A 23,524-nucleotide genomic window follows, 5' to 3' on the forward strand; every position below is an offset into this window, starting at 1 on the left:
CCACATGATCCACGATGATCTCATCGGATGAACCACGATGTCGAGGATTCTATCAATCCCGTATTCAATTCCCTTTGTCCAGCGGTACGATACTTGCCCGAGATTCGATCGTCGGTATCCCGATACCTTGTTCAATCTCGTTACCGGCAAGTCTCTTTACTCGTTCCGTAACACATCATCCCGTGATCAACTCCTTGGTCACATTGTGCACATTATGATGATGTCCTACCGAGTGGGCCCAGAGATACCTCTCCGTTTACACGGAGTGACAAATCCCAGTCTCGATTCGTGCCAACCCAACAGACACTTTTGGAGATACCTGTAGTGTACCTTTATAGCCACCCAGTTACGTTGTGACGTTTGGCACACCCAAAGCACTCCTACGGTATCCGGGAGTTGCACAATCTCATGGTCTAAGGAAATGATACTTGACATTAGAAAAGCTTTAGCATACGAACTACACGATCTTTGTGCTAGGCTTAGGATTGGGTCTTGTCCATCACATCATTCTCCTAATGATGTGATCCCGTTATCAACGACATCCAATGTCCATGGTCAGGAAACCGTAACCATCTATTGATCAACGAGCTAGTCAACTAGAGGCTTACTAGGGACATGGTGTTGTCTATGTATCCACACATGTATCTGAGTTTCCTATCAATACAATTCTAGCATGGATAATAAACGATTATCATGAACAATGAAATATATAATAATAACCAATTTATTATTGCCTCTAGGGCATATTTCCAACAGTTCAAGTGAAAAAGTTCAACATGAGGGGAAAAAACCACCCTGTTGCATGTGTCGCTTCAGGAGCTGCTTGGGAAAAACCCTAGCGTCGCTGCCCTCATCCACTTCGTGTTTCCACATGTGTAAGGAAAATACTAAGGGGGGGAAGTCAGGCTTTTACCCGCATTGGGGGCCTGAACCTGTGTATGTCGTGTGACTTTGTGTTATGTGTGGTCTCCTAACAAGACGTCTCATCGACTATAAATTCCACGCACTCCCTCTAGTACCACTGCTAGGACTTATGTAAATCCCTCAACAACAGTAGGGTCGGACAACGTGGTCTCCCATGTAGCCCTTCCCTTTGGTGCGTATTCTCAAAAAGACGTGACCTTCTTGAGCATACCTAGGACTCGATGTGTGTGACATCGCGGTTGGCAGGTGTCCGTCGGACGACGTGGAGTTAGCGTGGTGCCTTGTGCAAGAACTACTACGGTGTTGAGCGGTGCTTGAGCCGCGACAAGGTTTACGGTAGTCGGGTTTCCGGTGGGTTTGCGGGTCTCCGCGCTTTTTTTTTCATTGTTGTGCAATCAGGGGCTATGGTGGTGTCGTCTAGGCAGTGACAATGACAGGTGATGGGCACCTAGTGGTGGTGATCCTATGCGGCGCACAGACATTGCATATTTGTCTTCCATTGCTCGCCTTCGAATAAGAGATGCTTAGCTACTAGCGGGGGTGTTCGGCTATTTGACATGGGCCGGTGTGGATTCTTGTGTGGCTTTCGTGATGAGAACCCACTTCATGGTTGTTTATGGTGATTTTTTCTTTGGCGGGGGGTCAATGGTGAAATTGAGTGACTTGCCACGAGATAAGTATGATGATGACACTTGTTCCGACCTCGACAGCATATTTCTTCTCGGCGGCATGTGTTTAGTGTGCCTCGGTGGCCATGCCGTCCGGTGGTGCAACATGCACGGTCATGTTGCATGGGTGTGACTTGTGTTTGTTGTAACGGTTTTCACTCAATTTTTTGTTAATTCGATGGACAATTATATTCTTCTTAATTACTGTAAAAAATGCGAAATTATTAATTACTGTAATTGATAGAGGCATTTGGACTCCTCCGATTTTGAAAAAAAAGAAAGAAAGCCGAAACAAGATCAATTATACTAGAAACCATGAAGTCAAGCCGAGGACGACCTCTCTTCTCTCTACAAGAAAGACTCCTCATCGACCTATCTGAAACCATAAAATCTCCTCTGTTGACGACTTGACGTCAGGCGCCGGCGGGCTCCATCCATGGCTGGATTCCCGTTTTTAGCCGGTAGTCACCTGCTTCTGATGAAATCGTCCCGTCAACGCGACCAATCTCGCTCTGCTCCGTTGTTGCAGCCGCCGGGAACTCCAGCGATCCAGGGGGACCTTTCCTTCCGCGGGATGGAAGAAGGCCGGCCACCACGGCAGACCGCCGCCCAGATAAAATTCTGGTCAATCTTCATCAGGGTACGTAATAGTACATCTCCTTCCTTGGTCGATCCTCTTATCTTACTATAGCTCTGCAGAGTTCACAGACGTTTCAAATATTCAGTGGTTGAACCGAACATACTCAATGCCTGAATTTACTCGCTAGTTATTCAGCTCGTTGTATTATGTATGATGGGAATCGGCGCCGGTAAATCTCACCGAGTGGTGCGCGATTATGTATGCGCTCTGACAGATTCACCATGATTTCCCAGGGTTTTACACTCACAGGTGGCATCGCATGGGCGGTTTGGCTCTTGGTGGCGCGGTTTGTGTACCAGAATCAAGAATTGCAGGACACCTTTACAATGATACTTCTTTTGATCCTTTCTCTCGTGCCGGCAGGATTCTTTTGGTGCTTAACACATGAAGTTATGCAGACACCTACTCCGTCCTAGATCATATCAGTGATTAACAGGAACTTTTCAGTGTAAAATTTGCGTTATGAGGGGTAAAGCATACATTCATTTTGTATTGAATCATATCCTAGAAAATCTTGTGGTGAATCGTTTGCATACAGAACCTACATTGTTCCCTTATATTTGTCATCATTCTGCTATCCCAGATTTGTAACCGGGGTGTCAACTCTACTGCATTTAGTCTCGGGGCTTTTGGTGTCAGGTTTATCATGTTATGCATATGTTTAGGTGGTAGGCAAGTTAAAGGCGGTTCAAACCTAAATTGACAGAAATCGGGGGTCCGAATGTACTTCAATTATCTAGAAAAAGTGAAGAATTCACATAAGCAGTTTATAGCTTGCCTTCAAGAGAGAAAAAGCAAAAGACAAGTTTCCATGGATCCAACTACATGCATCAGTATCACACATTCATTTCAAAGAAGCCCGAAGCTTCAACCCTTGCGGCCACATTCAAAATTGAGAAGAGCACACATTTGTCGTTTGATTGCTGACGGTGCATCTTCTTGCATGAAAGCAGCTTCCAGTGCCTGCTTGCTGCTTGTTCTCCTAGTTGCTTATACCTCGCCTACCATACAACACTGCATTTGACATTCATGCAAAAGGGTTAGTACAAATTTCGCAAATGTACACACAAATAAACAGTATAAAGAGCAAGAGAGGCAAGAATTCGTACCCATATCCACTATCCAATACACGAGGAAGCATAGGCTGGCCAGCACTAGGAAAGCCCACATGGTGTACAGGGCATTGGCGGCCAGCATCCAGTGAGAGAACATGATGATGTTCACGGTGATACCTATTATCACATAACCATTAGTTCATCCCAAAAACTCTGAATCAAAGAAACTGTATTGGTGGCCGTGAGACAAGAAGAAGAAAACGCACATACCCAACATCCCGAGGTGAGCGGCGAAACGGGCATACTGCTCCTCGATCCGTGACCGTCTGGACAAGGCGCAGGGTACTCCCACGACCACCAAGCAAAACACTATCTGAATTACAAGGTGAACCCACCACCTGTAGTTATCTGAATAGTCTTTACCGAGCAGCGCGGCAGGACCCATGTACGGAAGCAGGCACATCGACCCAGAGAGCGCAAACATCTGGACACTGAGCCAGTTGCCCCATGGCGGCGACGAGTCCTGCTCAAAGTCAACGCCAATATGGCAATATTACTCCAGCTGATTATCTGGTACTGTACTTCAGAGTAATAACCCTCAATTCAAAAGAAACATCTACTGCTACACAGCAAAGAAGTTATTTGATATCTCTTCTCTGAACACTGATCATCTAGCAATCTAGCACCACCTAGTGTAGATAAAATAGTACTACTGCTAGCTTGGAGTTTCTTTTTAAGACCAAAAATACTATGAACCAAAGCGGAACTTGACATACAAACACTGATCATACATCAGCTGTTTGGATTTGCTGCTACTAGCATTCCACCATCATATGAACTAGACCATGAAAGCATGTCCATCTCAAGGAAAGAAATGTGTAAAATGTTCGAGAAAACCTGGTTGGTAGAAACATTTGGTAAAATTCTAACAATCTGAATTATAATGTGATGATAGATGTATGTGGTGGGGAGATATGTTAAAAATTAAACCATAATCAATATATTGATACAAATAATTTCATGACAGTTTCCTTATCACATCACGATTAGATGCGAGACAGACAGAGGAAATATTGCAATATTCTATCCTCTAACGAACAGCATCTTCTACTCTTGCTCCCTAGAAAAAAGAATCTTCCACCATTGCACAAAATTCAACTCTAATAGGAAGTTCACGTTCCTAAAGATACAACTCTTGCATTGTTGAGCACTAATGCAAATTATTTTAATGGGTAAACCTGAATGTGAACATGACGCGCAACAGTAAAACTAGATATGTCAAGAGCCGTGCACAAACCATCATCTCAAAACTATGCAAAAATTGGAACCATAATCTGAGAAATGGCAATAGATAATGCCATGTTATTGTACACGCAACTGATATCCACTATTCATATATCTTGCGACAGAAATATACTGTAACTGACTTCATGTTGACATATCAACAGAATCAGCTGTATAAGATCAAATGTTGGCTTATCGAGCCAATATAATCTGAGCTCACGTTTCTGATGTTGGATTTGTGTATGCATTCACATCGGTAGATTCTTATCATGTCATCTGAAGACTCGAGAACTACTCACCGAGGGGGAGCGGCTGGGGCTGGGGCTGGGGTCAGGCTGGCTGCGTGCTAGCAGCGACTGAGCTTCGGGGTCCGTCTCCTCGCCGCCGCTCAGCCTCTTCTTCTTGGAGAACCGGCTCGCGAGCCGCGACCACCATCCCGCCGCCGTCGGGGCCTCAGGAGCCCCCTTCGCCGTCGCGGCGTCAGCAACCACCTTGGCCGTCGCGGGCGCGGCCTCGTCCCTCTCGCGGGCCTCCTCACGATCCTGCGCCATCTCCGCCGCGAGCAAGAAATCCCAACGGCGGGTCGGGAGGACGCGGAGGAGGGTCCCCCCGGCCATCGCCAAGTCCAGGATGCCTCGCCTGAGGCCCTCCGAAGCAGCCGCGTCTCTCCCGGCCGCGAGCCCCTCCAACAGGAAGCACTCCCGCAGCAGGTCCGTGATGGCCCGGGGCCTGCTGCCCGCGTCTGCCTGCGACAGCATGTCGGCGGCGGCGCGCAGGCCGGAGCTGTCGAACTCAGACTCGTCCGCAGAATCTGCGATCTCCCGAGCACGCTGGGCCAGCTGCGCGGCTGCGGCGGGCAGAGCAGTCTTGGGCAAGGCGACGGCGAAGTTGGCGGCGCCTCCCGTCAGGAAGCGCGCCGCCAGGAGCAGGGCCTCGGTCCGCTGCACGTCGTCCATCTCTCGACGATGGGTGGGTGGGGAGCAGAGGGGAAGACGGGTTGGTTTCTTGCTGAGGTTCTTGTGGAGGGCGGAGGGGGGAAGGAGATGGTGGGGAGAGCGGTTACTCGGGGGCGGGAGGAAAACGGGGAGGGAGACTGAAGAGAGGGGATTTATCAGGTGGTCGCTCGGCTCTTGCCGGAGGGGGAGGCGGTGAGGAGGGGCTTAAGGATGGTTTATGAAAGAGATAAAAGGGGGAGCCAAAATTGCATTGCTTGCTAGTATGTTGTTTGTTTTGCCTGCATACTGACACAACTTCTAGTGTTCTGTCCAAATGGTTTCACCTGATCATCCACAGATTTCTAAGCGGAGACAGACAACAAGGCGATTAGTATAGATACTGCAACTAATTGTAGATTGGACTATTCACATATAAGCATGTTACCATTGCTGAGTTGACATAATTGGGTTCAAGGCTTTACTTACAACAAGCAGTGCCAGAAGCTGAATTCTTGGGCCATAAGGAGGGAGGCAGCTGAGAGGAAGAAAATGAACACAAGGATACTGTTTCAATACAGTAAGGTACCTTGCTGCACTTTTTGTTACTACTTTTTTGGACCAACTATCACTAATATAAATGCTATCATCATCCATACTTTTCCAAAGGGAAACGGAGCAAAAATTCTAGTATGATTCTTCAGATTTTCAGCATGTTAGCATTGGTAAGTTGATGAAACAATTTATGTTACTCCACGAAACAGTTCACGAGCCGATGAGCTAATAAAGGAATACAATCTATTGACTGTTTGTTGTTCCGTTGCTGCAATTCAGTCTGCACACCCCTCGTTTATACTCCCTCCATTCCAAATTACCCGTCGTGGTTTTAGTTCTGAACTAAAACCATGATGAGTAATTTGGAACGGATGGAGTATAAATTACCAGTGCCCTCTGATTAGAGGGCTGGTTTTGACATGACAAAACAGTACAAATTTGTCTTCATTAGCAAGGGAACTGATGACTTACAACTACGGATACGCAGCGACACTTGCCAGTTTAGATGCAAACTCATGGTTCAGCTATAGCAATTCTTAACTTTTAACTCGTGTGGCTGGTTCTTTCTTATGGGAAATCTACTGTATGCCACTAACGGGGGGCTGGTTCCTAATGTAGGTTGCTGAAGAGATAGCTAAAACCTGTGTTGAAATTCTTCGGCTTCTTTTGAGTTTGCTCCTGAAATTTCTTATTTTCACATTCAGGCAAGCAGTTCAGTGAGCTATACACCAGACATTCTATTTATCTCACGTTCTTCATGATCTAATTGATTACCTTGACCTTATGTAAAATCCTTTCTCTGTATCTTCCAGAGACAAGTCCAAAGGGGTTTGAAGGATACCTGGCGACTTGTTTCCATTCATATGAAGTAGCCTTTTCTGTGTGGCTCTGTCAGGGAACACTCTTCGGAGTTTTGCGGTGGTCGAATGGAAGGCCTCCTTCAGTCGGCTTGCTTTTGGGTTCCTAACTTCCAATGATCTCTTTACAGGTGGTGCTTGCATACAATTAGGATGTGTTTGGCTACAGAAATGGTAAAGGCAACGTTAACGTAATCAGATCACAGCCTTTAAGGAGGTGTAATCAGTTTTTCCCAAGTTTGTTTGGTTCATGTTTAGGTAAAGGAATCGATTACCATCACCCAGCTCTTCTTGCTTGGCCCTGCTGCTCGCGGCCGCCATCCTCCCCGTAGATGGTACCTGCTGCTCGTCGGCCTGACAGGTGGGATCCACTTATCGGTTTTGCTGTTTTCGCGACCAAATTCTAGCATCGGTGCTTCGTGTTACGCATTAGGTGCAATTTTGGTGGTTTTTTGTGCCCTGGTTCAAATCTGATACTAAGGGGGTGTTTGGTTTAGGGACTTTTTAGTCCCAGAGACTAGAAAAAGTCCCTAAAAAGTCCCTAGGAAGCAAACGGGAGGGACTTTTTCTATAGGGACTAGAAAAAGACTCTATTGGAGAGTCTTTTTTGATTAGTCCCTAGGACTAGAAAAAGTCCTAGGACTTCTGAAACAACACCCCCTAAGTTGTTACCCTAACCCCAAGTGTGGTGGTTTTGGGTAAATAGGGAAAGTTTTTTTCTACACAATTCATAAAAAGAATGCCATCTGCTCTCAATTTTGACATTTTCGAGCTCTTGTATATGCGATTGTTCCTCCACACATACATCAATCACTTTAGAACCAGAGGTAGAGGTGCATTGCGACTGAAGCATTCAGGCAATACTATCTCTTTGCTTTAGGCAAATGAATGAGCACCATGCAGCTCCCCTGATCATTTGAAAGAAACCAAGTTGATGCAAGTAGAACACTAGCTTCTACAACAAACTTTTTTTTGTAGACCAGACTCTAGCTAAACATACAGAAAATACCTGAAAATCATCAATTTTCAGATGCATTGAAACAGGAGAGGTCACCAAAATAACATGGTTGGATAAGATTAAACTTTATGTTGTAGAGAATTTCTGCAACATTGTTGTACTTCGTCTATAAAAAAAACTTGACCATCTAATATAATGTGTTAAAGAAAATTTGAAAAGAAGATAAGTATGGCAGATCTGAAAATGTTATGAGTCGACTGAAGAATTGCCTAATTAATCAAATCAAGTACTGTATCTAATTAAAGTTAAGGTCCACCTGTACTGTTAGTCTGCTGCTGGCACATGTATACGGATTCAATTTACATGCATGGGGACATATACATGAGAACTACTGCTCAAATATTTTGGCATCATATGGAGTACTATGTTTCTACTCACACGGCCATACCATGCTGTGATAGGGACGACAATTTCGGGGCAGAGGAGGGGCCCTGGTGATTCAGAGGCGCCAGGAGTATGTATAGATGAGAGAAGGAAGAAAGTCGGGTGGCCCAAAAGAGCGGGCGAGAGAGGCGACGGGGCAAATTTCACTAACCCTAGCTCATGATCTAGATTGTGATCTTCTCCCATCACGTATGCGAGCCCACAGACCCCTCTCCTTGAGCCGTCTCCGCCCCTCTCCTTGACCCCCTCCCTCCTGATCCAATCTAGGGCTTCAAGCCACCGCCGCCCTCTCCTCACCGCCACCAGAGCTCCACGGGGCGAAGCCCAGGCAGGGGATGATGGCGGTCGTCGGTGTCAAAACCGGCAGATCTCGGGTAGGGGGTCCCGAACTGTGTATCTAAGGATCGAAGGTAACAGGAGGCGGGGACACGATGTTTACCCAGGTTCGGGCCCTCTTAATGGAGTTAATACCCTACTTCCTGCTTGATTGACTTTGATGAATATAGGGGTTACAAGAGTTGATCTACCACGAGATCGTAATGGCTAAACCCTAGATAACTAACCTGTATGATTATGATTGCCTCTACGGACTAAACCCTCCGGTTTATATAGACACCGGAGGGGGCTAGGGTTGTACAAGGTCGGTTTACAGGAGAAGGAAACTATACATCCGGACGTCAAGCTTGCCATCCATGCAAAGGAGAGTCCCATCCGGACACGGGGGAAGGTCCTGGATCTTGTATCTTCACGGCCCATCAATCCGGCCCACATCACACAACCCGGATCCCCGAGGACCCCCTAGTCCAGGTGAAAGGATCGATATAGTTGACTAGAGGGGGGGGGGGTGAATAGGCAACTAACAATTTTTAGCTTTTCTTTACCAATTTAAACTTTGCATCAAATTAGGTTGTCTAGATATGCAACTAGGTGGGCAACCTATAAAGCACACAAGCAAGCAAGGGATATAACACAAATAAGCTTGCACAAGTAAAGGCACGAGATAACCAAGAGTGGAGCCGATGAAGATGAGGATGTGTTACCGAAGTTCCTTCCTTTTGAGGGGAAGTACGTCTCCGTTAGAGCGGTGTGGAGGCACAATGCTCCCCAAGAAGCCACTAGGGCCACCGTATTCTCCTCACGCCCTCACACATGCGAGATGTCGTGATTCCACTATTGGTGACGCCCCCGATTTGACCGTACACTAATCATACACGCCAACGTGTACGATCAAGATCAGGGACCCACGGAAAGATATCACAACACAACTCTACAAATAAAATAAGTCATACAAGCATCATATTACAAGCCAGGGGCCTCGAGGGCTCGAATACAAGAGCTCGATCATAGACGAGTCAGCGGAAGCAACAATATCTGAGTACAGACATAAGTTAAACAAGTTTGCCTTAAGAAGGCTAGCACATACTGGGATACAGATCGAAAGAGGCGCAGGCCTCCTGCCTGGGATCCTCCTAAACTACTCCTGGTCGTCGTCAGCGGGCTGCATGTAGTAGTAGGCACCTCCAGTGTAGTAGGAGTCGTCGTCGATGGTGGCGTCTGGATCTTGGGCTCCAACATCTGGTTGCGACAACCAGGTAGAAGGGAAAAGGGGAAAAAAGGGGGAGAAAAGCAACCGTGAGTACTCATCCAAAGTACTCGCAAGCAAGGAGCTACACTACATATGCATGGGTATATGTGTAAAGGGCCATATCAGTGGACTGAACTGCAGAATGCCAGAATTAGAGGGGGATAGCTAATCCTGTCGAAGACTACGCTTCTGGCAGCCTCCGTCTTGCAGCATATAGAAGAGAGTAGACTGAAGTCCTCCAAGTAGCATCGCATAGCATAACCCTAACCGATGATCCTCCCCTCGTCGCCCTGTGAGAGAGCGACCACCGGTTGTATCTGGCACTTGGAAGGGTGTGTTTTATTAAGTATCCAGTTCTAGTTGTCATAAGGTCAAGGTACAACTCCAAGTCGTCCTGTTACCGAAGATCACGGCTATTCGAATAGATTAACTTCCCTGCAGGGGTGCACCACATAACCCAACACGCTCGATCCCATTTGGCCGGACACACTTTCCTGGGTCATGCCCGGCCTCGGAAGATCAACACGTCGCAGCCCTACCTAGGCACAACAGAGAGGTCAGCACGCCGGTCTAAATCCTATGGCGCAGGGGTCTGGGCCCATCGCCCTTTGCACACCTGCACGTTGCGAACGCGGCCGGAAGCAGACCTAGCCTAGTGGCGTTCCAGTCCAATCCGGCGCGCGCCGCTCAGTCGCTGACGTCACGAAGGCTTCGGCTGATACCACGACGCCGAGTGCCCATAACTGTCCCCGCGTAGATGGTTAATGCGTATAGGCCAGTAGCCAGACTCAGATCAAATACCAAGATCTCGTTAAACGTGTTAAGTATCCGCGAACGCCGACCAGGGCCAGGCCCACCTCTCTCCTAGGTGGTCTGAACCTGCCCTATCGCTCCGCCTCAAAGTAACAGTCGGGGGCCATCGGGAACCCAGGCCCACCTCTACCGGGATGGAGCCACCTGCCCCTTCAGCCCCCATCTCCGAACAGTATCACAGGTAATGTAACAGTGTAATGTATATAGCATGCCCGTGATCACCTCCCGAAGTGATCACGACCCAGTAGTATAGCATGGCAGACGGACAAGAGTGTAGGGCCACTGATGGAACACTAGCATCCTATACTAAGCAGTAGGATAGCAGGTAAAGGTAACAACAATAGTAGCACGGACAGGCTATGCATCAGGATAGGATTAACAGAAAGCAGTAACATGCTACACTACTCTAATGCAAGCTGTATAGAGAAGAGTAGGCGATATCTGGTGATCAAAAGGGGTGGCTTGCCTGGTTGCTCTGGCAAGAGAGAGGGGTCGTCAACTCCGTAGTCGTACTGGGTAGCAGCGGCGTCGGTCTCGGTGTCTAGCGAGAGAAGAGGGGGAAGAAACAATAAATATTTAAGCAAACAGATGCATAGCGATGCATGACATGACAAGTATCGGTGCTAGGGGTGCCCTAACGCGGTATGAGGTGATACCGGTGAAGGGGGGAAACATCCGGGAAAGAATCCCCGGTGTTTCGCGTTTTCGGGCAGAGGAGCCGAGGGGGAAAGTTGCGAGTTTGCTATGCTAGGGATGCGTGGAGGACGAACGGGCTGCGTATCCGGGTTCATCTCGTCGTTTTGAGCAACTTTCATGTATAAAGTTTTTTCATCCGACCTACGGTTTATTTTATATTGATTTTCTAAAGTTTAGATCATTTTTAGAATTTATTTAATTAATTTAATTCAACATTATCCAAAACAGTGTTTGCTGACATCATCATGACGTCAGCATGACATCAGCAGTCAACAGAGGTGTTGACTGGGTCGCTGACGTGTGGGTCCCACTGGTCATTGACTGATTAGGCTAATCAGGGGTTAATTAAGTTAACTAGTAATTAGATTAATCTAATCAGGATTAATTAATTTAATTAATTCTTTAATTAATTAATTAATTAATTATCATTTTAATCAATTTTAATTATTATTTATTAATTCTTTTTAAAAAAAATTAATTTAATTAGTATTATTTTTTTATTTCGTTTTCGTTCACAGGGGGGTGGGGCCCCAACGTCATAGGCCCAGGGGCCTTAGTGGGCGTCGGACGCTAGCGGGCGAAGGGCGGGCGCTAACGGGCAACCCGAGCACGGCGTCGCCCGAACACAGGGGCGCGCCGGCGAGGATGGGCGGCTCGGGCGCGGCAGCGATGCTGGGTAGCGGGGTGGCTACGGCAGAGTGGGTGGACGTGGGAGCAGCGCACGGGGGCTGCGGGCGAGGCACACAAGGCCGAGCGGGAGCGCGGCCGTGAGGCGGAGCAGAGAAGCTCCGGGGAGAGTGGCGAGGCTCGAGCGGCGGAGCCGCGGCTGGCGAGCGGGAAGTGCACGGGGCGGCCAGGCGAGGCGGGGACGGGGCGGCAGCTGCGGCAGAGGCAGCGGCGATACGGCGAGGTGTAGGACGTGCGCGTGCGGATGGCCACGATGAGCGGAGAGAGGGGGAGCAACGGCAGCGGGGGAGAGAGGAGGAGAGGCCGGGCCTCACTTGCGGTGTAGGGGAACGGCAACGTGCTCGAGGAGGAGGACGAGGAAGCAGGCGACGATGTCGGAGACGCGAGGCGGCTGGTGATCCGGGCGGCGAGGTTCGAGGGCGACCCGTGGGGAGGATGACGGGGACGGAGAGGTAGCAGTCCGGCGGGGAGGGGGAGGCAGGCTGGCGAGGTTGCGGTCCGGCGAGGGGGCCTCCAGCGACGGAGAGGACCGCGGCGATGGCGTCCGGTGATGGATCGCAGGGGGGGTCGAGCGGCGCGGTCGATGGGGTTGATTCCCCCGATCCAATCGGGGGGATAGAGGGAGGAGCGGGGTGTGGGGAGGGGAAGTGGGGCGAGTGGGGTGGGGTTTCGATCTAGGGTTTCTGGGGGGGTGGGGGATAAGGGGGACTGGGGGTGGGCCGGCCTGGGTCGGTTGGTTCGGCGGCCAGTTGGGCCGTTCGGCCCAGTTGGCCAGGGGGGTTTCCTCTTTCTTTTGTTATTTTTTTGTTTTACCTTTTATTCATTTCTCTTTTATTTTAGTTGCACTATATTTTTGGTTTAGTAAAATATGAAAACAGCTCCAAAAATAGTGTGTCAAATTAATCCACTGTTCTAAGAAGTTTTACCTCAGAATAAAAATAGTTTAGTATTTGGTAAAATATATTAGGAGTATAACTAATTGTTTTGATGTTGTTTTAATCACTTAAGGGTAGTTAAATATTTTATAAAGATGTTGTTACTCCACCAATAATATCCATGATTTATTTGTCACATTAAGAACATTTTAGTTTTGACTTTTGAAAACTTTAATTGTTTGACTTGATTTTAAATTTGAATTCGAACCGTTTTTGAACCATCGCGAGATTAATAACAGTAACCGAGGTGACGTGGCATCATTAGCGTGGAATTACTGTAGCATGATTACCCGGGCGTCACAGTGCCCTTGAAGGCGGCAACCGGACCTTTACAAACAAGGTTGGGGCAATCTCCACAACTTAATTGGAGGCTCCCAACGACACCACGAAGCTTCACCACAATGGAATATGGCTCCGTGGTGACCTCAACCGTCTAGGGTGCTCAAACACCCAAGAGTAACAAGATCCGCAAGGGATTAGTGTGGGGAATCAAATTTCTCTTGGTGGAAGTGTAGATCGGGGCCTTCTCAACCAATCCCTAGAAAATCAACAAGTTTGATTGGCTAGGGAGAGAGATCAGGCGAAATGGAGATTGGAGCAACAATGGAGCTTAGGGATGGAAGAGGTAGTCAACTCGGAGAAGAAGACACCCCTTATATAGTGGAGGGACAAATCCAACCGTTATCCACCAACTCAGCCTGCGCAGCACGGTACTACCGCGCCAGGGATGCGGTGCTACCGCACGGGCACGCGGTACTACCGCAGGGCTCCGCGGTACTACCGCCCGAGCAGCACAGACCAGGACAGCCCAAATGCACTGAAGCAGAGGGCGGTAGAACCGCTGGCACGGTACTACCGCTCCCCCTTGCGGTACTACCGCAAGGCAGGGATGTACCAGATTTTGGGAAGGCATGGACGTATAAAAATACATCCGTGGCAACTTCCGTTGAGTTGGAGTCAATGCAAAAATCCGACACGGTAGTACCGTAAGCCAGGAGTGGTACTACCGCGCGGGGTGCGGATGTAAAAAATTACATCCGCTCTTACTGCCGCGCACGCTGCTGAGCCAGGCCAGAACGCACGGTACTACCGCGTAGGGCGCGGATGTAAAAAATTACGTTCGCCCCTACTACCGCGACCGCAGCAGCACCTGGCCTGGGGTCACAGTACTGCCGCTCCCAAGGAGCGGTACTACGGTGGGCTCTTGCGGTACTACCGCGCCTGGGCTCGGTACTACTGCAAGGGCCTGCGGTACTACCGCTATGCCCAAGCTCAACAACCACGACAACTTGCATGGACGAGAAAAGATGGAGGATGCTCCAATGAGCCAAAGGAAAGGAGGAGCAAAAGGAGTAGATGTGTACGTGATGATTCCACCCTAACCTTTCCAAAGCGGACCCCCTCTTAATAGTACGGCTTTCCTATGACTCAAATCCACCGAAAAGAAACGTAGAGAAACACCGTCTTCAATAGTCTTCGAGGGGCACCAAATCATCTTGTGCCTAGTGATGAGATGTCTGAAAAACTCAATGCACATGATTAGTCCGCAAAAGCATTGTCATCAATCACCAAAATAACTAAGGGATAAATATGCCCTTACAATCTCTCCCTTTTTGGTGGATTGATGACAATACGGGATTTGCACAAAAGGAGATAAAATGAACAAGGGCAAACCCCACATCTATAAAATATCGACGGGCTCCCCCTAGATGTGTGCTATCTAGATAAGTGCTTTGGACTGCACGGCACACATACTAGGATCAACACTCCCCCTATATTTTATAGACAAGGCATATCTTGCAACAACAAGGCAACACTAAGCAAGATAGTAAACATGAGCATAATATAACTAGCACAAGATAGCATAAGTTCAATAAGGTACGATAGAAGGCATATGTCTTACATCATATGATAGATAAGTCTCACAAGCGCAAACCAAACCAAAGCAAACGAGGTTCAACGGAATGAAAGCAAACGACACAATGCAACAAACACGACTCGCAAATCCTACACTCTCTCCCCCTTTGGCATCGAGACGCCAAAAAGGCAGAGAGGACACCTACAACACAAGTGGTGGCTCAAGCTGAGTAATCACTCACACGCTCCTCGTCAGACTCGGCGGCGGGGATGGGCTCCTCCTCAGAATCAGTCCACTTGAAGCCTTGTTTTTCCATCCACTCAGCCTCTGGAGTGATGTGCTCCTCGGAGCCGCCGGAAACTTCCTCTCCAAAAACCCTCATGATCTTTTTGTCGCGGCGGCGACTCTCCTTGGAGACAACGTGAGTCCGGTACTGCCCCTTTGCCTGCATGCAGAACAAGGCCTTCATCTTGGCCTTCAGCTTCTTAGCCCATGAGGGCTCAGTAGAGGTAGGGGTATACCCAGCAGAACGGTCCTCATCCACGTCCTCCTCCTCAATCTCATCCTCATCCGCTTCCATCCTAGCAGCCTCAGCCTCAGCACGAGTAGTAGTGTTGGCCCACTGGGGCTTGACACGGAGTCTGATGGACTCATGACGGATCCGATCAGGGTCAAGAAACTCATCATTGGGATAGAGCTTCTCCCAAGTCTTCGAGATCAACAGAAAACGGTAAGTTCCATAGATGGGTACCTTACGGTTGAACACCACAAACCGAAGCTCGCACCACATGATATGGGAGACCTCGAGTGGTTGGGTCTGAGAGAGACGCGCCTCCTCACAAAGGAGCAGCATATCCACAAGGTAGGCATGCACCTTGTCCTTGTCACCAATGCGAGGGAAGAGGGAGTTGCGGAAGATCTGGTGCATGATGTCCAGGAAAGGGTTCAGCACCCACGCCTTCTTGCCACTGGGAAGCAACTTCTCAACATAATACTGCTGGAGCTTGTTCTTGTTAGCTGACTCGGAGATGGCATGAGGGCGAACACCAACGGGCGTGTTGAGCCCCTCATCAGGAACCTGAAGCACATCCATGAAGTCCTTCCATGTAGCAGTCATCTGTTTTCCGTTAGTCATCCAGGTCAAGTTGCGTTCCTCATCAGGATGGAAGTGGACCGACGCAAAGAACCGTGCAACAATCTCAGGGTCATAGTCCAGGTGGAAAGAGATCACATGCTCAATGCCAAATTGCTCCACCAGGTCCAGAGCCTCACCAAAGTAAGCACAGTGCTTATCCTGCTTCATGTGATGCATGTCAATCAAGTGCACATCCACATAGGTGTTCTGCTTGGCCTTGATCACATCCAGATAAATGAGAGTCTGCTGCTTGGTCCAAAACAATTCATTCCCTCTGAAGTTGGCCCGGGGATTCACATACGGGTTGATCTTCCTTCGAGAGATAAACTCAGCAAGGGGTATCCTGTCCATGCCCTTTGCGGGTTCCTTGTACTTGCTAGCAGAGGTCTTGACATTGCGCTTGGGGGCATTGGAGCCCTCTGGAGCTTCGTCTTGGTTGCGCAGACGCTTGGAGCCCGTGTCACGACTAGGATTGGAACGGCGAGCAGGGGCACCGGAGCCACCACCTAAGACACAAAACACAAAACACGCATGAAAAGCGAGAAGGATCAATGCAAAGACCACAGCAAAACAGGTGAAACAAATAGAACTCGCACTTGATAATTGCCACAAGAGAGATTTGACAAAAACGGTAGTATCGCAAGGCTATGTGGTACTAAAATTTTAGTGCTGCTCCTAGTCACAGTAGTACCGTGCCAGGGTGGCACGGTAGTACCGTGTCTCGGAGCGACAGTAAACTTTTAGTGCCGCGCCTCGCGCGGTAGTACCGCACGGCGGCAGATCCGAATCCACAATTGGATCTGAGCACAACCGTGCCAACGACGCGGTACTACGGTTGATCAGATCTATCACGGGGCAACATAGCAAGTACAAACTCTACGCATTACTACTCTCCTACAGCCTACTCTTGCATAGATTTGGCCTAAAATCTCAAGAACAACATGCATCTCCCCAAAAACCTAGAAGCAAAAGAACGAACCAAAGAGAGAGGGATTTGGGGAGAAACCTTGTTCCATGGCAGGAGGAAGTGGTGGGGAACGATCCCACCGGTCGGAATCCGAGGAGAGCGGCCGGAGACGGAGATCCGGCGAGGGCCTCCGACGCCGTTCTTGGGCAGGAGAGAGAGAGGCGGCATGGGGAGAAAGAGTGAATGGGTATGGGGGAGTTGGAACTCCCCCTGCCCGCTCTTAACCCCCACGCGCTCGCTACGACGCGGTAGTACCGCGCGTCATTGCGGTAGTACCGCTCGGGCGGAAGTACCACGCCGTGGGCGGTACTACGGCTCTACCAGCGGCAGTAAAAAATTACTGCCGTGCTGGTTGCGGTAGTACCGTGTTCCCGCGGTAGTACCGTGGCAGGCCACGGTAGTACCATGATCCCAAGAAAACACAAGTTTCGAAAAGAGAAGAAATGGGGCCTTGGCAATGCAACCTTCAAGCAAACGAACACACGAAAGAGCTAACAAAATGAGACACCACAGCACAAGCTCGGCACGAACAAATAAAGGCAAGAGACAACAAGGACCAAACACGAGATACAACCTCTCCAAGGAGAGGGCAGTGGCCGGAGCCACCTATGTTCGAGTCAATTGGTATGGCACCACGAAGAATTATCCTTGGGCCCATGACCAAAACTCGTCTTTGAAGCACAAGTACCATAAAAAAGGCTAATGTGAAAGAGTTGATCAATTTATGCATAATGGGGGGGAGGGAGAGTTCATTGAGAGAACAACACTCCCCCTATGTCCATGCCTACACCTAGACTAGACATCAAGTTGAGTATGGTGGGGTGTGCAAGGGTTCGAGTCACATTGCTCGAATCAACGATATTTAGCTCATGCCTTAACTCGCGAAATCTTGCTTCATCCAAGGCCTTCGTGAAAATATCTACAAGGTTATCATGAGTGTTGACATAGTTGAGCTCGATCTCCCCTCTCCTAATATGATCCCGGATGAAATGATACCGAATCTCAATATGCTTCGTCTTGAAGTGTTGCACCGGGTTGAGAGAAATCTTGATGGCACTTTCATTGTCACACCAAAGAGGCACTTTGTCACAAATGACACCGTAATCCTTTAAAGTTTGCCTCATCCATAAGAGTTGTGCACAACAACTACCGGCCGCCACATACTCCGCTTTGGTGGACGAGAGAGACACACAACTTTGCTTCTTGGAAGACCAACTCGCCAAAGAGCAACCAAGAAATTGGCACCCTCCGGAAGTGGACTTCCTCCACTTTGTCTCCCGCCCAATCGGAGTCCGAATATCCTACAAGCTTGAAGTTTGCTTCTCTTGGGTACCATAAGCCAAAGTTTGGGGTATGAGCCAAATATCGAAAGATTCGCTTGACCGCCACAAAGAGGCTTTCCTTAGGTGCGGCTTGAAACCGCGCACAAATTCCCATACTCAACATGATATCCGGTCTAGATGCACAAAGGTAAAGCAAGGAACCAATCATGGAGAGATATACCTTTTGATCCACCGCTTTACCATTGGGATCAATGTCAAGTTGGCACTTGGTGGGCATTGGAGTGGAATCCGGCTTGACATCACTTAGCTTGAATCTCTTTAGCATGTCTTGAGTGTATTTGGCTTGGTTGATGAAGGTTCCTTCTCTTCTTTGTTTGACTTCGAATCCAAGGAAGAACTTCAACTCTCCCATCGAAGACATCTTGAACTTAGAGGTCGTGAGAGCGGCAAATTCCTCATTGAAAGCTTTGTTAGGAGAACCAAAGATAATATCATCAACATATAGTTGGCACACAAACAACTCCCCTTTGACCTTCTTAGTAAAAAGAGTGGGGCCGATCTTCCCAACTTCAAATCCACGATCTTGCAACAACTCGGTAAGGTGGTCATACCACGCACGTGGGGCTTGTTTAAGGCCATAGAGTGCCTTATCGAGTTGATACACATGATCGAGGAAGTAGGGATCCTCGAACCCGGGGGGTTGTTTGACATAAACCAACTCATTAATAGGACCATTAAGAAAAGCACTCTTCACATCCATTTGTTGCAACTTGAAGTTATGATGAGAAGCATAAGCAATCAACAAATGAATGGATTCAAGGCGAGCAACGGGAGCAAAGGTTTCACCGTAGTCGATACCCTGGACTTGGGAGTAGCCTCGTGCTACCAATGTTTCCTTGTTGCGAACGATTTTCCCATGAGCATCTTGCTTGTTCTTGAAAATCCACTTGGTTCCAATGACATTGTGGTTCCCGGTTGGCCTTGGCACCAATCTCCACACCTTGTTGTACTCGAAGTTGTTGAGTTCTTCATGCATGGCGTTGAGCCAATCCGGATCTTCGAGCGCCTCATAGACCTTTTGTGGTTCAACACAAGAGACAAACGCATGATGTTCACAATAGTTTGCCAATTGTCTATGAGTGCTTACCCCCTTTTGAATGCTTCCAAGCACATTCTTCATGTGACGACCCTTGGTAGAGAGCTTGGATGCGATCTTGGCGGCACGACGCTCCAATTCCTCCTCGTGGGTGAGTTGAGGAGCGGTCACTTGATCATCTTGAGCGCCGTCTTGAGCTTGTTCTTGATCTTGAGCTTGCTCTTGATCTTGAACTTGCTCGGAAGAGAGAACTTGACCTTGGGCATCACTTGGTGATTCAACACCGTCTTGAGGTTGATCTTGCCCTTGGTCTTGTTCATGATGTTGAGGGCCTTCACCTTGTTCTTCGGAAGCGTGTGGGTCTTGGGTTGGTGATGGTTCCACTTGAGTGGAACATTGTCCTTCTCCTTCGGCCACAAGGGGTTCCTCAATGGGTAGGATATGACCAACACCCATTCTTCTTATGGCTTGGGGAGGAATTTCATCACCTACATCACAAGTACCACTTTGCTCCACTTGGGAGCCATTATTCTCATCAAACTCCACGTTACACGTCTCCTCAATAAGTCCCATGGACTTATTGAGAACACGGTAAGCATGGGAGTTCGTAGCATAACAAATATGCCTTCATGAGCTCTAGCCTCAAATTTAGACAAACGAACACCTTTCTTGAGAATGAAACACTTACACCCGAACACCCGAAAGTACTTGAGGTTGGGCTTGTTACCGGTGAGTATCTCATATGGAGTCTTGTTCAACCCTTTGCGGAGATAGAGCCGATTTGATGCATGACACGCAGTGTTGATGGCTTCGGCCCAAAAGTTGTATGGAGACTTGAACTCCGCCATCATGGTCCTTGCCGCATCCATCAACGTTTGGTTCTTCCTCTCCGCTACACCATTTTGTTGAGGGGTGTATGGTGCGGAATATTGATGCTTGGTCCCCTCATCACTAAGAAACTCATCCAAGGTGTAGTTCTTCAACTCGGTGCCGTTGTCACTTCTTATAGTCAAGATCTTTGCATTGTGTTGACATTGGGCTTCATTTGCAAAGTCAATGACGGTTTGTTGGGTCTCGCTCTTCCTCTTGAATAAGTATACCCAAGTGTATCTTGAATAGTCATCCACAATCACGAAGCAATACTTTCTACCCCCAAGACTATCAAAGGATGGAGGCCCAAAGAGATCCATGTGAAGGAGCTCCAAAGGCCTCTTCGAGTAAATGATAGTCGTGGGAGGGTGATCCTTCTCATGTAGCTTTCCTTTGATACAAGCACTGCAAGCATGATCTTTAGGAAAACTAACATTTGTTAGTCCACGGACATGGTCCCCCTTGAGAAGACTTTGCAAAGATCTCATATTGACATGGGCTAGACGGTGATGCCAAAGCCATCCCACGTCAACTTTAGCCATTAGGCATGTCGCGGTCTTAGTGGGTTGCTCCGAAAAGTTAATCACATAGAGACCATTCTCGACATGCCCAACAAAGGCTACTTTAAGAGTCTTGCTCCACAAGAGGGCCACGGTATCAATATCAAATAATGTGGCAAAGCCTATGAGTGCAAGTTAACGAACGGAAAGTAAATTGTATGCAAGGGACTCAACAAGCATGACCTTCTCGATCGTGAGATCATGAGAAATGACAACCTTGCCGAGTCCCAATACCTTAGAAGATGAGGCATCACCCTACTCGACATTGGTGGACATAGATGGAATCTTGTGCACGTCCACCACCAAGTCCTTGCTTCCGGTCATATGATTTGTAGCTCCACTATCGAGCAACCATGATCCCCCACCGAAAGCAAACACCTACAATAGATCAATGCTTGGTTTTAGGTACCCATTTTCTAATGGGTCCTTTGATGTTAGTGACAAGGGTCTTAGGAACCCAAATAGACCATTCAATGTACTCATAAGGAGAACTAACAAATTTGGCATAGACATGCCCATCACTAGTACGACACAACACATAAGAAGGGTTAAAGTCGTCGGCTTTGTTAGAAGGGGTGGCAATGCCCTTCTTGACACCACCACCCTTCGCATTATTCTTCTTCTCCTTGGAAGCACCCTCTCCCTCCTTCACAAAAGTTTGCTTGAGAGGAGGAGGTCGTTTGGTCTTGTCATTCTTCTTCTTGTTCTTGGGCATGGGTGCGAACCCAATCCCCTCCTTGGCCACAACTTCCTTTTGATTGCTCAAAAGGTCATTGAGGTTCTTCTCACCTTGTATGCACGACACAAGGCCTTTCTCAATTTGCTCCTTCAACTTGGGCATTCTCCTCAACAAGATGCACATGCTCACAACAAGGGTTAGTAGCATTTGAATTATCAATTAAAACCATATGAGGAAAGATGGCTTTCTCCTTAGTTAGCTTCACTTGAAGTTGATCATGAGACTCTTTGAGATTAGCATGAATACCCTTCAAGGCCTTGTGAGCCTTGTCAAGTATATCAAACTCCTCCTTGAGTCTAGCAAGATCAACCCCAAGTTTGGCCTTCTTGGAATTTAGCACACGAGATACAACAAGAGCATGATCAAGATCTTTATTTAGTTTAGCACGATCATTGTTGTATGATTCCTCAAGAGCCAAATGATGACCACGCTCTTCTTCAAGAGCATTAGAGAGATCTGATATTTCATCAGTATAGTCACGACTATGCCCCTCCATCTTAGAGATGGTTTCTTCGTGAGCCTCAATAACGTCATTAGCTTCACCAAGTTGTTCCAATAGAGCAACAAAGTGCTTCTTGGATTTACTCTTAAGCTTACCCATAAAAGACTCAAATTCATTTTCTTCACCATTCGACCCCTCATTTTCATCAATGCAATCCGTCAAAGAAGGATTAGTAATGATGGTAGTTTTGATGTTGGGGGTTACCTTGTTGGTGGCTTTGGCCAGGAGGCACTTGGCGGTGATGTTCTCATTGGGTGAGTCGAAGAGAGACACCTTGGAGTTGTTGCAATGGCTACGGAGGCCATGGCGGCCGATTAACGTCTTCATCATCATCATCATCCTCATGGTACTCTTCTTGTGCCACCAACCCCTTGGGAGGAGTCTTCTTGGTGAAGTTGCTCTTGTTGGGGAAAGACTTGGCCTTGTCCTTTCGGATGAGCTTGCCCTCGTTGTCTTCCCTCTTCTCATAAGGACATTCCGCAACAAAGTGGCTCACATTGCCACAATTTTAGCAAGTCCTCACTCATTGCTTGACCTTCGCCCCACTTGAATTGTTCTAGTTGGGCCTTTTGTTCTTCTTTCTCCAAAATTGCCTTGAAGCAAGAGCCATGTGTTCATGATAATCATACTTTGTATCTTCGGGGTTGCTCTCCTCTTCTTCCTCTTCGTCCTCTTCTTCCACACTAGCCTTGGCCTTCAAGGCAAGATTAGGCTTCTTTGCTCTTTGAGAACGTAACACCGCATTGTCGGAGGTCTTGTCCAAGATGCTCATAGCCACAAACTCATCCAACACTTCACTTGAGGACAAGGTGTGGAAGTCGGGCCTTTGACGAATGACGGAGGACATGGCCTTGTGATAAGGCATCATGGCCTTGAGGAATTTGCGCTTGATCCAATTGTCATCCGTATCCTTGCTCCCATGATCTCGGAGTGAGACCACGAGAGTAGTAAATCTCCGATAAAGCTCACAAGGTTCTTCTTCTTCTTTCATTGCAAACTCATCGGCTTCATCTTGAACCACTTCATAGTTGGAGCGTTGAATGCTTGCGCTTCCCCGGTAGAGGGACACAACGTGGTGCCAAGCATCCTTGGCCATGGTGAAGGGTCGGAGATGAGCAAGATCTTCTGGTGGAATTGCATCTTGTATGATGAAGAGAGCATTCTCATTGAATTGATTATCCGCGGCTTCTCTAGGGGTGAAGTTGCTTCGGTCATGCGGATGAAAACCTTCTTCAATGATTCTCCAAAGGTTAGTATTAACATGGTTCAAATGACGCTTAAAACGATAAACCCAAGAATCAAAGTCCTCATTTTTCACAATCTTCGGGGGAGGACCGACATGATTTAAATGAGTAGAGGGAATCGGTCCACCATAAACAAGTGGAGGTTCCACATGGGCAAAGATGCCGGTGCCATTTTTACCACTAGAAGAAGGAGCCTTTTCACTAGTAGCTTCCCCCTTGTCGGAGTTAGCATCCATC

The 23,524-nt window shown here is 48.0% G+C and overlaps 1 protein-coding gene across 1 annotated transcript; it reads right to left on the minus strand.

Annotated features, from left to right (window-relative positions):
• Positions 1-2,658: 2,658 nt before the first annotated feature.
• LOC125512512 (uncharacterized) lies at positions 2,659-5,653 on the minus strand. The gene is made up of 4 exons (XM_048677609.2): positions 4,871-5,653; positions 3,558-3,810; positions 3,342-3,464; positions 2,659-3,246 (listed from the first exon to the last, which is right to left on the minus strand). The coding sequence occupies exons 1-4, from the start codon at positions 5,525-5,527 to the stop codon at positions 3,215-3,217; spliced, it is 1,065 nt and encodes a 354-aa protein (XP_048533566.1). The 5' UTR covers positions 5,528-5,653; the 3' UTR covers positions 2,659-3,214.
• Between the last annotated feature and the right edge of the window lie 17,871 nt (positions 5,654-23,524).

Source organism: Triticum urartu, chromosome 6A (genome assembly GCF_056163025.1).
Source record: "Triticum urartu cultivar PI428250 chromosome 6A, HENAU_Tu73, whole genome shotgun sequence".
Taxonomy (NCBI): domain Eukaryota; kingdom Viridiplantae; phylum Streptophyta; class Magnoliopsida; order Poales; family Poaceae; genus Triticum; species Triticum urartu.

What these genes read in the sequence shown, in the direction of transcription:
- LOC125512512 (XM_048677609.2), bottom strand. Translation starts at nt 5,527, where the DNA reads ATGGACGACGTGCAGCGGACCGAGGCCCTGCTCCTGGCGGCGCGCTTC. An exon ending in CGCTCACCTCGGGATGTTGG is followed by an intron (nt 3,465 to 3,557) that starts GTATGTGCGTTT and finishes ATGTGATAATAG; the next exon opens with GTATCACCGTGAACATCATC. An exon ending in GTATTGGATAGTGGATATGG is followed by an intron (nt 3,247 to 3,341) that starts GTACGAATTCTT and finishes TGTCAAATGCAG; the next exon opens with TGTTGTATGGTAGGCGAGGT.